This window comes from Acartia tonsa, chromosome 15 (assembly GCF_053477335.1).
Source record: "Acartia tonsa isolate MP-2025a chromosome 15, ASM5347733v1, whole genome shotgun sequence".
In the NCBI taxonomy this organism is placed as follows: Eukaryota; Metazoa; Arthropoda; class Copepoda; order Calanoida; family Acartiidae; genus Acartia; species Acartia tonsa.
This window is the reverse complement of record NC_137274.1, coordinates 13,991,576-14,007,226: the sequence shown is the minus strand read 5'-3', so window position 1 is coordinate 14,007,226 and position 15,651 is coordinate 13,991,576. Positions and strand designations below refer to the sequence as shown.

Below are 15,651 nucleotides of genomic sequence, written 5' to 3'. Positions count from 1 at the left end.
TGATTGATTGGTTTATTGAATTGAGTATTCAAACGTTTCAACCACTAATTGTAATCTACAGAAAGGGTAGTTTTGTGTATTAACATTGGGGATGTGAATCATTTAATCGGTCATTGTATTATCCCTTTAGATTCCTGGCTCTTTAGCCTCTACTCAACTTAACCTAAACTAACCTTAAATAAATCAATTTTCCCTCTCCCTCCTTACTCCTACTATTTTTTATGGAGGGAAGAGGAGAAACAACCCTCAAAATAGCTCAAAACCTGCCCAAAATCCACCGTTTGCGAGGTCTTAATGTGCAGATGAAACTTTAATGAACCTGTATCAGGACATTCCCGTACCCAGAACTATTGAAAAGCTGTTTGAAAAAGGAAATTATGAGTTTAAAAATGTATTGATAGATAGATAGTTCGAAAGATACGTTTTATTAATCGTACCTAACGAAAAGTACTAACCGTTACGGACGGACGGACGGATGAACCGACCCTAATTATAGAAAAGCTTCGCTTTAAAAATTATTTCTGAAATTGGCATGTTTTAAATGTACAAAGGGACTTTCTGGTAACGACAATAGAGTTGCTGCGCTTACTAAATCGTACCTAACTGTTACAGGAATCATCAATCAAAGTTTGATATCAATAGGATAATTATAACATGCCTAGATTAACGATAAGAGCTAACCAGAAAGAAAGGGGACAATGGGCTGTTATTTACACTAATTACCAAAGTCTTATATTAACATTTTCTTATTGGTTGGCTAAACAACTTAGAGGACTTTTAGTGAATTTTAATTGTTCAAACCTATCAACCAATAATTGTTATATACAGAAGAGGTTATTTTGTGTATCATCATTGGGTATGTACATCAATTTATCGGCTATTGTCTTATCCCTTTAGATCCCTGAAAAAAAAACTCATAAAAACCCACCAGGAACTAACGACACATGCGACGGAAAGGAAAAAGAAAGTGATTATGATTTTATAGAGAAATATTCTACGCTGCCCGCGGCTATGAAAACAAACCTCCTAGTGGGATGTAAAACTGAGACAGACCAGTCTGAAGTACAGGTAAGAAAAATAGCCAAAAACCTGACAATGTATAGTTTTTTGCCCTACTCCTTTCTTTATATATTCTTTATCTCTAGTCATCTCTTTCTTTTCTAACTCTCTCTCCTTGTCTCTCTCTCCCTATCGCTCTCACTCTCTGTCTGTCTGTCTGTATGTCTGTCTGTCTGTCTCTTTCTCTGTCTCACTCTCTGTCCATCTCTGTCCCTCTGTCCCTCTCTCTCTCTCTCTCTGTCTCTCTCTCTGTCTCTCTCTCTTTCTCTCTGTCTGTCTCTCTCTCTGTCTCCCTGTCTCTTTGTGTCTCTCTGCCTCTCTCACTGTCTCTCTCTCACTCTGTCTATTTATCTAGCTTTTAGTTTTGCCCTATATTTTTCTTTGATATTCTTTATAGTAGCGAAGCTACTCTATAATGTCCGTCCGTCTGTCCGTCTAATCGTCCGTAATTAATGAATTGGGGGAAATGTGATTTCTCAGCTCCTATAAAAGATAGAGAGCTAAAAATATTTGACAACAATCCCATCATTAAGGAGCACAATTAACTATTAAACATCAATGGCGGTCGGACTGCTTTTTAGCAGGTTTTCGGCTATTTCTATATTTTCCAAATTTTCCCCATATCTTTGGTGTTTATGGTCCGATTTTCAAATTTTTTTTCAGTTAGATATATCAAAATTAAATTTCCCGTCATTTGCAGAAAACAACATTGATGGTCAGACTGCCTTTTTGCAGATTTTTTGGCAATTTTTATATTTTCACATTTTTCCCCATACCTTTGGTGTTTATGGTCCGATTTTCGATATTTTTTTATTTAAAGATATCAAAATTAAATTTCCTTTCGTTTGAAGAAAACAACAATGACGGCCATACTGCCTTTTTGCAGGTTTTTGGTTATTTTTATATTTTTCACATTTTTCCCCATATTTTTGGTGTTTATGGTCCAATTTTCAAAAATTTTTCAGTTAAAGATATTAAAATTAAATTTCTGGCGTTTCATAAAAGGAAACAATGGCGGCCAAACTGCCTTTTAGCAGGTTTTTGGCTATTCTTATATGTTTGACATATTTCCCCATATCTTTGGTATTTTTGGTCTAATTTTAAAACTTTTTTTGCAATATTTTTTCCCCATTGTTATGTTCATCTAGCACTGCGAATTTTAAAAGAAAAAAAGTTGACCCTTAAAATTCCACCTTGAAGTGATACTTTTCTAATAGTTTATAGTCCACTAAGGCGTAAGCAGTAAAAATTAAAATCCATTAAGTCCCTTCTAACGAGATATTTGCAACTTTTTGCACACATTTTTGCAAACGGCAATTATTTCCTTTATTTGGAGTTTTGGTTAATAACATTTTCATAAAAGTTTTCAGTAATAATCATTTAAGATCCATTGTTGAGAAGAAATGACTGAAAAAGTGTGTTTCCATGCAAAATAAGCTTAAAATCTAATGATTTTAAAAATTAGCGATTTAATAGTAAAAAAAAAAATATTTTTAACTTTTTGATAGCCTGAATATGTTTAATTTAGTTTTTTTTATATAATCTATTCTTTAAAAAGACAGGCATATTCTTTCAGATTTGAAAAAAATTAAAAAAATTAAAAATCGGAATTAATCAAAATTAATCTATAGCCTTTAAAAAATACTTTTGATATTTTTAACCTATATAATCAATAAAATCAATGGAAAATAAAATATTTTTATAAAACAAACTTTTGGAAAAGGTTTAAGATAACTTCATAAAAGTAGCATTTAAGTAGAATATTTTTCTTGTCTTTAAAAAAAATGCAAATTAAACATAGTTAACGACTATTTAATTAGCAAGAATGGTAATAAAATATTTCAATAACTGCTTAAACCTTTTTGTGGCCATGTTATTTACTTAAACAGAAATTCTATTTTGTCAGAATTATAAAAATAATGAAGTATTTTCAAAAAACCTTGCAAAATAAACGTAATTTTATCAAACTTCCTCACAGTTTATAGAGGGTATTGTTGTAAAATGTTAATTATCAAAATAAAATCTTCAATTTACAACGTTTAAAACACCTAAAAGTAAATTCTAAGCAAAATTAGATTTATTTCCTAGATTTAGAGTAGCTGCGCTACTTAAAAAAACATCTAGTATTAAAACCAATCAGCTGATCAAATTGCTATAGACATTATTTGTTGGGTTGTTATTAACTGAAACATTTATTTTCTTTTTAATTCTAAAACGATGCTTGCCATGCTAAAAACGCTACGCCCCCAGCAATCATTATGGGCACTAGAATTTAATCCCCTCTATTTTTTAATTTAAGTTTTACAAAAAAAAAACAAGGACCACATCTGTTCAGCGGATAACGAGTTCCTTTGCTAGAGACAGATATACATACATCCCGTTATTTCCATATAAGGACTAGCGGCTACGTACCCTTAAATCCTCTAGGGACACTTGGGGATAGGAAGGGGAGGGAGGGGGGGAGGGGTGGAGAGTCGCAACTACACTTAAGATCATAGTTTTTCAAAAAAATTTTGTTAGGAGCAATTTTTATATTGTAGAGGTAACCTTTCCCAAAATAGTTATAAACATGGCCAGGACATATGTATAAAAAGCTTTAATGTAAAGAAAAACCATATCTGTCTAGCAGTTAGCGAGATCCTTTGAGACAAATAGATAAATAGACATCATGTTACTGTTATATAAGGATAAAAATCAAAGACACCCAAGCTTTTTTGGGATTCAAATTAAAAAAAGAGTTATGCGACAGGTTTGTGGGTAAAATGATGCACGGAGTATCAAAATGCAGTTTCACACTAACTTGAAACTTATATTGTGGGATCAGAACAAAAATTTTAGTATTATTTTTTTATGAACATTCTTCTTATTAATATTTTTGACAAACTGAATTTGTGATATATTTTTATTCATGAAAGTACCCCCTTGCAAAAATTTAAAAACAAACTAACATGCTAAAATTTATTGGGTTATACTTTGATCATTGTCAAAATAAAACATTTATGACAACAACCATTAGTAGCAAAGCACAAAAAATCTTGTAATGGTCAAATGCACAAAGTGAGAGCAGATGTTAAGTTTTCTTAACAAATACAAATGAGAGGAGAGAATATGTAATATGTCTTTTGAAGCATGACCAACAGACAGACAAAAAGGCATTGTAAAGAATAAATGTCAAAAGAATCTTCACTGAATATTTCAGCTGTCTCCAATAAGACCTAAGAAAATTACATTTTCCCCTTAGTGTTACGGACTAACTAACACACAGAAAAAGTGAATTATAGAGTAGCTTCACCACTAAAGATTTGATTCTGAATAGTATTAGCTCAAACACCCCCTCACTCCTAAACAAAGCAGCTTCACATTGCTGAAATCTAATATGAATTATCATAAACATTAACAGTCCTTTTAAAGAAGATTGTAATTATAGAGTAGCAGCACTTAACTACTTAACTATAATTAAAGAAGAAAGTTATTTGTAGATACAAATTTATTTAAATATGCTCTGATTAAAATTCAATTGTAGCTCTCATTAGAAAATAAAATATTAATAAAAAATAAAATAAAGGCAGCCGTTAGTAATATTTAAGTAAAAAAGGACCTAAAAACAAAGGTTGTTAAATAAAAGGATGAAGAAAGCGAAAATTTACTTTGACTCACCTATAGTCGGAAATTTATTATCAAACAGGGGACATACACAGAAATTTTAAGACCTCTAGCTCTAATAGTGGCTCAGATAATAGTGGAGGGGGCGTCGAACACCACCACCTCACCCCCGACCGATAAAGATGCGGCTAGGGGCCCGACTGTTAAGAATTAAGTAAATTATACAATATGACATTTAGTCAAATTTCAAACAAATATTTTTTCATTAATTCATTTATAAAAATCAATATTATAAATATGAACTCACAAAGAGACGTTGTATGTTATCATAATACATTTAGTCTGCTATGTAAAACAAAACAAATTTTTTTCTTCTTTCATTGCAGGGATGATTCTGGTACAAAAAAAAACAAAAAATAATAAATTATTTTTAATTTAATTTGATATTACCGTACAATATTTTTTTATATACATAATTTAAGAAATATATTCATAACATCTTCACCTGTTATAAAGACGACATATAAAATCAACATCCTGATAAGGATATTAAAGTTTATGTTAAAAATTTTCAAATTCATTTTATGCTTAAGAAGGAACGAGAAGGAATTGAATCTCAACATTAACTTGTTATTTTGCTTGTATATTTATCATATTTGTTTACAGTTTATTGGTAAAGTTTGGTAATACTTTATTTCGAGTCTATCATGCAGTGCTAGTATGTAATTTATTTTCTCCAATAAATCTAGTCTTGATTTTAATAAATACACCTAAATCTACTTCTACGTATTTCCATCCACAATTTTTTGTGCTTCGCTACTTATGGATGTTGTCATCCTTGTTCTTTATATATTCTTTTTCTCTCTTTGTCTCTTTTTTTGATACACTATCATGCTCTCTCTCTTTCTCTGCCTCCCTCTCATTATCTCTATCTCTCTCTCTCTGCCTCTCTCTGCCTCTGTCTCTCTCTCTCTCACTGTCTCTGTCTCTCTCTCTCTCCACCTCCATCTCTCTCTCTCTTTATATTTATGTATGTAAATTTACATATCTATCCATTCATCTATCTCTGCTTTAAATTTTTTACAAAAAAATCTTCCAAATTATTTGTAAAAATCCATTAAATTATCTATCTATCTATATAACTATGTATCTATTTATCTGTGTATATATTTAGAGACGGCAAGAAGTTATAAAGAGTAAGTCTGTGAGCGAGCTTTCTGAAATCAAATCCTTATCAGATCTTCCTATACCTACCACCCTGCAAAGACTAGCTAAGAAAGGTAACTAGTCCCCAAAGTTTCATAATAACGTTTTTTATTCGTGAACTTAACTACTTTGGGTATCTTCTTAAAATCGAAGCTTTTTTAAAATTAGGGTCAGTCCGTATGTTCGTAAGTCTGGAACGGATAGCTCTTTTCGTTAATTTAGACATATTAGAATTGTCATATCGATTTCAAACTTTGCATGATGTTTCCTATAACAGTTAGGTATAATTTAGAAAGCGTAGAATAACAGATAGAAGGACAGACTGACATATCCTCTAACATCTAAAGAATCTAACATCTAACACAAAGAAATGTGTTACAATATAATATTAGCCTGCCTCGCTCTTGAATACCATGCTACCTGAGGAGGGAGGAAGGAAGAGGTTTTGTATGACAAGGCACTTTGAAGGAAATCAGCTAAAAAATCCAGAGACAAAAGGCTCTGTATTACACTATTCCCAAAAGTTTTATAATATCGTTTTCTTATTCGCTGGGGACTTCAATAAATTTTGATAAATACAGTGTTCAAACGTTTTAACCACTAATTTTAATTACTAAAAGAGGTATTTTTTTGTACCATCACTAGGGATGTACTTCAATTTACCGGCCATTGTCTTATCCCCTTATATCCCTTTAAATAATCTCCTTTATCCAGACCACTACGCGCCTGTTGAGAGAAAGAAATTGTTCAAGATGCAGATGAAAAGTCAGTCCTCCCAATCAATCAATCACCAACCCGGCACACTGCCCAGATCTCTCAAGGTTAATCACATTCTAGTTCAAGTTTTCTCCGATAGGTGGTGCGTTTTCACGTAACTTTGGCAAGTTTCTCAAAAATCAGCCATGTAACGTCATAAAAATGAGGTATTATCCATCTCTTATTTATTGGTTTCTTTCCCACTTCTCCTCTCATCACCTTCATTTTTATGACGTCACATGGCTGAATTTTAGACACTTTGTCCAGCTACAAATAAAAGTACCCTCTTGACGTCTAATCACAATCCCCTCCCCATTTTTTTTTTTTGGGGGGGGGGGTTGATCCTTAAATCAGGTGTAACCAGTCAAATGCTCTTATTAAGTCAAACTGTTTATAATGATGACAATTCATATAAATATGAAGAAAGTCCCTCAACAGATTATGACGTCATACGATAGAATAGCCAATGAGAGGCCAGTATACACTGTAATTGACCAATGGTAAAATGACGTCATAATCTGTTAATGGAACTTTAATCATCTTCATTTCATATATTTACACATGGTTCTTAATTATGACCATTATATATATATATATATATTTGGTCATAATTAAGAACATTTTGACTTAATAAGAGCATTTGACTAAACGATTACATAATATGAAGTAGCTATGCTATTAAATAAATATAATTAACATACGGACATACATATTCTTTTTTTGGAGTAGCTATGCTTTTAAACAAATAGGATATACAGATAGACGGACATACATATTCTAATTATATAGTATCTATGCTATTATATTTGGGGGTAATTTTTTCGCCTTTTTTCTGTAAAATTGGGTGTAACCTTTTAGTCAAATGCTCTTATTAAGTCAAACTATTCATAATGATGACAATTTCATATAAATATGATAAAAGTCTCTTAACAGATTATGACGTCATACGATAGAATAGCCAATGAGAGGCCAGTATACACTGGCATTGACCAATGGTAAAATTTAGGCTGGCCTCTCAATGTTTATTTTATCAAATGACGTCATAATCTGTTGAGGGACTTCAATCATCTTCATTTTATATATTTACATTTGATTCTTAATTATGACATTTGGTCATAATTAAGAACAGTTTGACTTAATAAGAGCATTTGACAAAAAGGTTACACTAAACTTTATGGAAAATATGCAAAACAAGGATGACAACATCTATAAGTAGCGAAGCTCGAAAATTATTGATTAAATTAGATCCGGAAAAAATGAACTATATATCAGTTTCATAAAAAAAACCTTTAAACTAAAAAAATCACAAAACCTTGTAAGATGTGAAAATCTAGGAATCGATCTAGCATCTCAACCAATAAGCAAATCTTGATGAAACTTTGTGGGGATATGTTAATTGAGAACTCATTTAATCCCTAAAATTATCATCCGTCTATCGAGTTGAGAAAATAATAAAATTCTTTAAAAAATGTAGGAATCGAACGAGCACCACAATTAAAGGACGAATCTTAATGAAAAAATATAGACTGTTAACATACTCAATCCCTGAAAATTTCAGCTTTTTATCTTTTAAAGGATCCGAGAAAATCACGTTTACCCCTTTCTGTCTCAGACGGACGGACACACGGACGGACATTTCGAATTATAGAGTAGCTTCGCTACTAAAAATGACCCACGTGACTTAATCTTTAGGACCAGCAGCTACTAATGGTCTCTAGTAAGGTAGAGGACCCGGATGTTTTGGCCTCCAGAAAATCTTTGGTAGAAACTAAAAGCGTCGCTGAACTTTCTAAGGTATGTTTTATCTTTATAATAAAGTAACAGGATGTTTGTATGTTTGCTTGTTTGTACATCTTGCTCACCGCTGAACCAATGTGGTTCTCCGTTACAGGGTAGCTTCTCATAGGTCCTGGGAACGTTTATTGGAGGGTTATTTTAACATGGATTGATAGAAACAATTTTACATGTCCCTAAAGGCCTCTTTATAATAAAGTAACAGGATGTCTATATATTTGTTTGCTTGTTTGTACCGAAGGATCTAGCTAACCGCTGAACCGATGTGGTTCTCCGTTACAGTGTAGCATCTCATAGGTTTTGGGAAGGTTAACAACTATTTTGGGGGATTTCGTCATTTCTATGTCCTTTGGGAATTCAAAAAGTTTGTCGGTGTGAGTATCTTCATTACCAAAAATTCGTTCGTTAAAAGAAAGTACAGTCATCTTTTTTTTATTTCTAAAAGTCCTCAGTTTTGATGAGAACTAATCTTGTTTAACGATTGTTTGGATGCTGTACGTATTGGTGCAAAAAATGGGGAAATTTTTAAATTGATTTGACGGGGCTGTTTATTTACGTCACAAGTGAGGGGAAAGAAAAGGGAAGGAGAAGGAAAACCCCCTAGAAAAGAGATGGGGGTATGACGTCACACGCCAAAACAATTTGAAATTTGTCCCCATTTTTTGCACCAATACGTACAGCATCATTGTTTGTTCATCATTCCGAGTCGTTCTCATGGATTTGATAAACATATGGGTTAAATTAATTGGCTAAATTCCCCTTGAATTTTCTGTATCTCTTATCGGTTTTAGTCAGGGAGCTAAAGGGATAAGACAATGGCCGATAAATTGATGTACATCCCCATTTATGACAATCAAAAATGCCCTGTAATTATCATTTAGTGGTTGAAACGCTAAACATTTAACTAAATAAACCAACCAATGAAAGTTCAATAAAAGTCTCCAAAGTTGTTAAGCCAATGAATAAGAAAATATTATAATAAGACTTTGGGGACTAGTGTATTAAACAATCCAATGTCCTCTCCCGCCCTGAGTTTTAGTTAGGATGATCTTTAATTTGAGATTTTTTATCAAGGTTACCAGCTTGTCAGATGTTCCTGTCCCTGGCTTCCTCTCCAGGCTGGCATCTGCCAGTCTCAACAAAGTAAGTTATGCTTCCAAACAATAGACATACAAGAAAAACTTATTTTTGTGAAAAATCCTCCAAAATCACATTTAAAATCTACAAAATTAAACAAAATCTTTCGCTGATAACCCTTTTATGATTTTTTTACAGTATAAATTCTTCCAACCGTTTAATATCCGCTGGATTAGAACCGGTTCTAAGCCATACTGAACAACCATATATCGTATTATATCTAGTTTTCTATTATTATAAAAATGTACAATCATAAGATTTAAGCCAGTTTTTTAGCCCTTATCATCGGCATCTCGGGACTAAAAACTGGTTTTTATTTTATAATTGTATATTTTTTTATTTACGTAAAGCTGTTTATAATATGATACGAGAAATAACTATTATAATATTGTATAAAGATTACTTGAGGTGGGGAGGGGAAGGGTGTCACCCAACCAAACTTTAATTTTAGTTTTTGGTATAGCCATTATTTTCTAGGGGGGATATCTCTTGGGAGAGTTGTGGTACCCTCCCCGAAAATATCTATCAGGATCTATGAGAAACGGATTCGGGGTTTTAAGGCATTTGGCAATTACCCCTTCTCTAGATTAAATTATTGCTTGAGAAGCTTGGAAATTACTATAAATCTATCTATCTAAAAGGTGTGTAAAAATATGCGGACCTTTTTGAAATTAAAATTGTGCGTCTTGTTTTAATAGTAGAGAAATGTTATTCATACCAGTTTGGACATTTTACAACTTAGCTCCTAAATTATTTGTAGCACAAGAACTATTCTTTTATTTTCAAAAACTGGAGTTTATAGAGGTTCTAGCGGTATGAATAACATTTTCTTACTAAAAACACAAGCCGCGCAATTTAAATTTTTAAAATGTACGCCCTTCTTTTTACACACCTTATATTCTAATAATTGATGATTCACTTGCAAATCAAGTTTTAAGTCAGTTGGGATATTTTACCATGTGGCTTTCACTACAAGTAGCACAGGAAACGTTTTTATATTTCCAAAAACTAGAGTTCCTAACTGTTCAAAGGGTATGAATAACATTTTTCTAATCTTAACACAAGCCGCGCAATTTTTCTCCACTCTCTCCACTGCACTGGACATCTACAGATGGCTGGCACTGAGGACTGTGATTCTGGAAGACCGGCCAGTGCCATCTACCTATTTATCTAACTATCTATCTATTTATCCATCTAGGTATCTATCTATCTATCAATCAATTTATCCATCAATCTATTTATCCATCAATTTCTATATTATCTATCTATATATCTTCAGTTGCATTCTCTCTCCACTGGTCAGCTACAGATGGCTGGCACTGAGGACTGTGATTCTGGAAAACCAGCTAGTGCCATCTATCTATTTATCTATCTATCTATCTATCAATCAATATATCCATCAATCTATTTATCCATCAATTTCTATATTATCTATCTATATATCTTCAGTTGCATTCTCTCTCCACTGGGCAGCTGCAGATGGCTGGCACTGAGGACTGTGATTCTGGAAGACCAGCTAGTGCCATCTATCTATCTATCCATCTATCTATTTATCCATCTAGGTATCTATCTATCTATCTATCAATATATCCATCAATCTATTTATCCATCAATTTCTATCTATCTATCTATCTTCAGTTGCATTCTCTCTCCACTGGGCAGCTGCAGATGGCTGGCACTGAGGACTGTGATTCTGGAAGACCTGCTAGTGCCATCTACGCCGCCCTTCCTTCACTAAACACAGAGCTTTTAGGTAAGCTATGCCATGCGTGCATTTATTTGTAGGGATCTAACGAAAACTAAGTCAATGGCCGAAAAATTGATGTACAACCCCAATGATGAAACATAAAATTATTAATTACCCCTTCTGTACAATAAAATTAGTGATTAAAACGTTTAAACAATCTACTTAATGATTCAACCAATCAAGATTTACTGAAGTCCCTAACGTTGGTAAGCCAACAAATAAGAAAACATTATTATAAAACTTTGGAGACTAGGACAATGAACAGCTTATATGGACATATAATTATTTTTTTCATACTCCTTCCTACTGGTTGTTTACCAAAAAAACACAGTTTATTTTAATTTACATTGTACAAATTCATATTCGTAGCCATTCTTGTATTTAAGTTGGTAAGAGTATTCAAGATTTTGACAAGGTGTCAGAGCAAAGGAACCTTTGTATTTGTATACAAATTCATATTTGTATACTCATTCGTAATTTTATATGTATTCATATTCTTAAACGTATTGAACTTCATATCTGTATCTATTCTTGTATTTAAGTTGGTAAGAGTATTCAAGATCTTGACAAGGTGTCAGAGAGAAGGAACCTTTGTATTTGTCAGGGATAAGGGATGGGAAACGTAAGAAAATATTATTCCAGGCCTATTTTCCAACTAGGCCTAAAAAACTAGTTTCGGGATGACGCAGTAGTTAGATTTGAAAACTATGAACAATGATGAAATAGCTATTATATGAATGCAAAGAAAAAAAGTATAGAATAGAATTCAGGTAGTTGATTTCACCAATCATAAAATATAATAAAAACTTTCCAAAGAACCAATATGTTAGTGGCTTTAAGTAGAATCCCGTTATTACTTCGCCAACCCCCCCCCCCCCCCCCATTTAAAAAAAAAGTTTTTTTGAGATGGTTAAATCTGATTTATTTTCAAACATTTTAAGGGGGGATCTACTTCACCCCAAAATTTGTATTTAGAAATATACACCGCTTTAGCCCCCCAGCTTTAATAAATAAATTAAGTAGATTTGAATAAGTACATGGGTAACATTCTATCAACTAATTGTTCCATAGCATACATATAAATAAAGAATTTAAAAAAAAAATTATTTTACGTTAAATATTAACAGAAAAGTTCAATTAAGTGTGCAATAATTTTTACCAAAATTAATGAAAATTTTTTTTTAACAAAACACAGTACACTTTTATTTACACATTGAACTAGTTTTGTATTTGTAATCATTTAGGTGGGTTATCAATTCCACATGAAATGTAACTTTTAAATTGTCTAAAGACAATGAGTTTTTCACATTGTTCTAAAGTATAAAATGTTGAATCCTACTCAGTCTTCAAAAAACGATCTCTCAATTTATGTTTTGCTATATGGACATTTATTAATGTGTAGATTTAATAATAAGTTGATGTGATTGAACGTCATATATATTGTTGTCCTTCTGATAGCAGAAACTTTCCATTGTTGTCTTTCTAATAGCAGAAATTTATGTTTGCTTGAATTAATTTAGCCAATAATAAACTGGGGGACGCGTTTGTTATTAATAATTGGTTAATGCTAAAAGCAAGTGTCAGGCTATTGGATATTGGCCTACAGCCAATAATGAACTGGCGAAAATGAGTTGATTTTATAGGCAAAAAAGAAAAGTTGCCCCATCACTTTTAAAAGGAGGCTGAGACCTAATTTTCGGTCAGGTTTCCCATCCCTTATCCCTGGTATTTGTATATAAATTCATATTCGTATACCCATTTGAAATCGTAAACATATTCATATTAAATATTAACATATTTAAGTTGGAAAGAGTATTCAAGATCTTGACAAGGTATCAGAGCAAAGAAGCTTTGTATTTGTATACTTTTTCATATACATATTCATATTTGTAGCCATTCTTGTAATTAAGTTGGTAAGGTTTCAGAGCGAAGTAACCTCGTATTTGTATTTGTTTTTTGTATTCATATACTTATTCATAGTCGTATACATATTCATAATCTTATAGGCATTCAATTTCATATTTGTAACTATTCTTGAATTTAAATATTTGTATATCTATACAAATTCATATTTATATTATTATTTGTATTCATATATGTATTCATATTTGCATTCTTATTTGTATTCATATTTATATTTGTATACATATTTATATTCATGTTCATATTTGTATTCATATTTGTATTCTTATTTGTATTCATATTTATATTTATATACATATTTATACTCATGTTCATATTTGTATTCATATTTGCATTCATATTTGTATTTATATTTGTATTTATATTTGATTCATATTTGTATTTATATTTATATTCATATTTGTATTCATATTTGCATTCTTATTTGTATTCATATTTGTATTTATATTTGTATTTATATTTGATTCATATTTGTATTTATATTTATATTCATATTTGTATTTTTATTTATATCATTATTTTTATTCATATTCGCATTCTTATTTGTATTCATATTTGTATTTATATTTGTATTCATATTTATATTTGTATACATATTTATATTCATGTTCATATTTGGATACATTTTCATATGTGTATACTCATTTGAAATTGTTTACATATTCGTATTCTTATACGCATTCATATTTGTATTCATAGCCATTCTTGTATTTATGTTAGTAAGAGTATTCAAGATCTTGACAAGGTGTCAGAGCAAAGGAACCTTTGTATTTGTATACAAATTTGTATTTATATTTGTATTCATATTTGTATTTATATTTGTATTTATATTTGATTCATATTTGTATTTATATTTGTATTATTATTTGTATTAATATTTGTATTCATGTTTGAATTCTTATTTGTATTCATATTTGTATTAATATTTGTATTTGTATTTATATTTGTATTTATATTTGTATATATATTTGTATTCATATTTGTATTTTTATTTATATTATTATTTTTATTCATATTCGCTTTCTTATTTGTAATCATATTTGTATTTATATTTGTATTCATATTTATATTTGTATACATATTTATATTCATGTTCATATTTGGATACATTTTCATATGTGTATACTCATTTGAAATTGTATACATATTCATATTCTTATACGCATTCATATTTGTATTCATAGCCATTCTTGTATTTAAGTTGGTAAGATAATTCAAGATCTTGACAAGATGTCAGAGCAAAGGAACCTTTGTATTTGTATACAAATTTGTATTTGTATACTCATTCATAATTTTATATGTATTCATATTCTTAAACGTATTGAACTTCATATTTGTATCTATTATTGTATTTAAGTTGGTAAGAGTATTCAAGATCTTGACAAGGTTTCAGAGAGAAGAAACCTTGTCAACTCCAAGAGTGTGAGTGAGCTCAGTCAAGTCAGGGATGTTCTTCTCTTCATAATCTAAATTTGTACTATTATTATTATTTTCTTCCTGTATCATTATATTTCTCTGTCTATCTCTTCTTCTTTCTTTCTCATTATTTTACCCTCTCTTTCTTAAAAGTTTTCTCTTCTATGATTTTTTAATTTCTTTTCTTTTTCTCTATTTTCATGATTTCAAAATGATTATAAATAAATAAGTGAAACTTTATATGGTAAACTAGGATCATCAAATACATAAAATACACTGCTAAATATAAAAAACATACTGAAAGAAAATTGCTTCAGTTTAAATCTGGTCTAGAACTAATTAAAAGTAAAAGTATTATCAATACACTTTGAGTATTTCAGTTTATTGATAACCCCATTTTCTTGTAGTACGTATAAGTTTCACTTTATAATATCCACCCTCTTAATTTTGCCAGGGGGAGTGGATACAGCCCCTGAACATCCACCCCCATTGATAAGGTTCTATACCCCCCTGATACACCCAAGAGTGGTGTTAAGGTAAAAAAAGTCATTCCCCCCATAAATTTAAGCGGGATTTGTGTCCTGATAGACAGGTTAAATTTGAAGAACACATGACCAGGTCCTTCAAAGAATTCCCAGTGCCAGATGCAGTGCAATCTTTCTATGCTAAATCTATGGAGAGACTCAGGTATAAGATGGTTTTATTTTGGCGCTACAGACAGAAAGACAGACAGTGTAAGGGATTCTAAGTCATGAGTTACAGACAGTTATATAGACAGATAAAGTGAGGTAAAATCTGTCATTGCTAAATCTATAGAGAGGTTTAGGTAAATATGTTTTATTTTTATGTGTCTACAGACAGGCAGAAAGTAGGACAGACAGAAAGGCAGCAAAATAAAGACTGGCAGATAGAGTGAGAGAAGCTAAGTCTTACAGATAGTTAGAATGAAAAAAAAAAGAATGTTTCCTTTAGAAATTACAGACAGTCAGATAGAAAAAAAACACAGTCAG

At 31.2% G+C, this 15,651-nt stretch overlaps 1 protein-coding gene across 2 annotated transcripts in view; it reads left to right on the top strand.

Moving 5' to 3' along the window:
• The window catches only part of LOC145307632 (uncharacterized), a 42,822-nt gene that overhangs the window by 15,870 nt on the left and 11,301 nt on the right, over positions 1-15,651 (top strand). For both annotated transcript variants that reach the window (XM_080150109.1, XM_080150108.1), the window contains exons 23-31: positions 329-374; positions 935-1,068; positions 5,837-5,942; positions 6,583-6,689; positions 8,317-8,418; positions 9,493-9,561; positions 11,194-11,308; positions 14,583-14,671; positions 15,261-15,328. In XM_080150109.1, the coding sequence (XP_080006235.1) occupies positions 329-374; positions 935-1,068; positions 5,837-5,942; positions 6,583-6,689; positions 8,317-8,418; positions 9,493-9,561; positions 11,194-11,308; positions 14,583-14,671; positions 15,261-15,328 (836 nt within the window). The remainder of the gene's footprint in view (positions 1-328; positions 375-934; positions 1,069-5,836; positions 5,943-6,582; positions 6,690-8,316; positions 8,419-9,492; positions 9,562-11,193; positions 11,309-14,582; positions 14,672-15,260; positions 15,329-15,651) is intronic.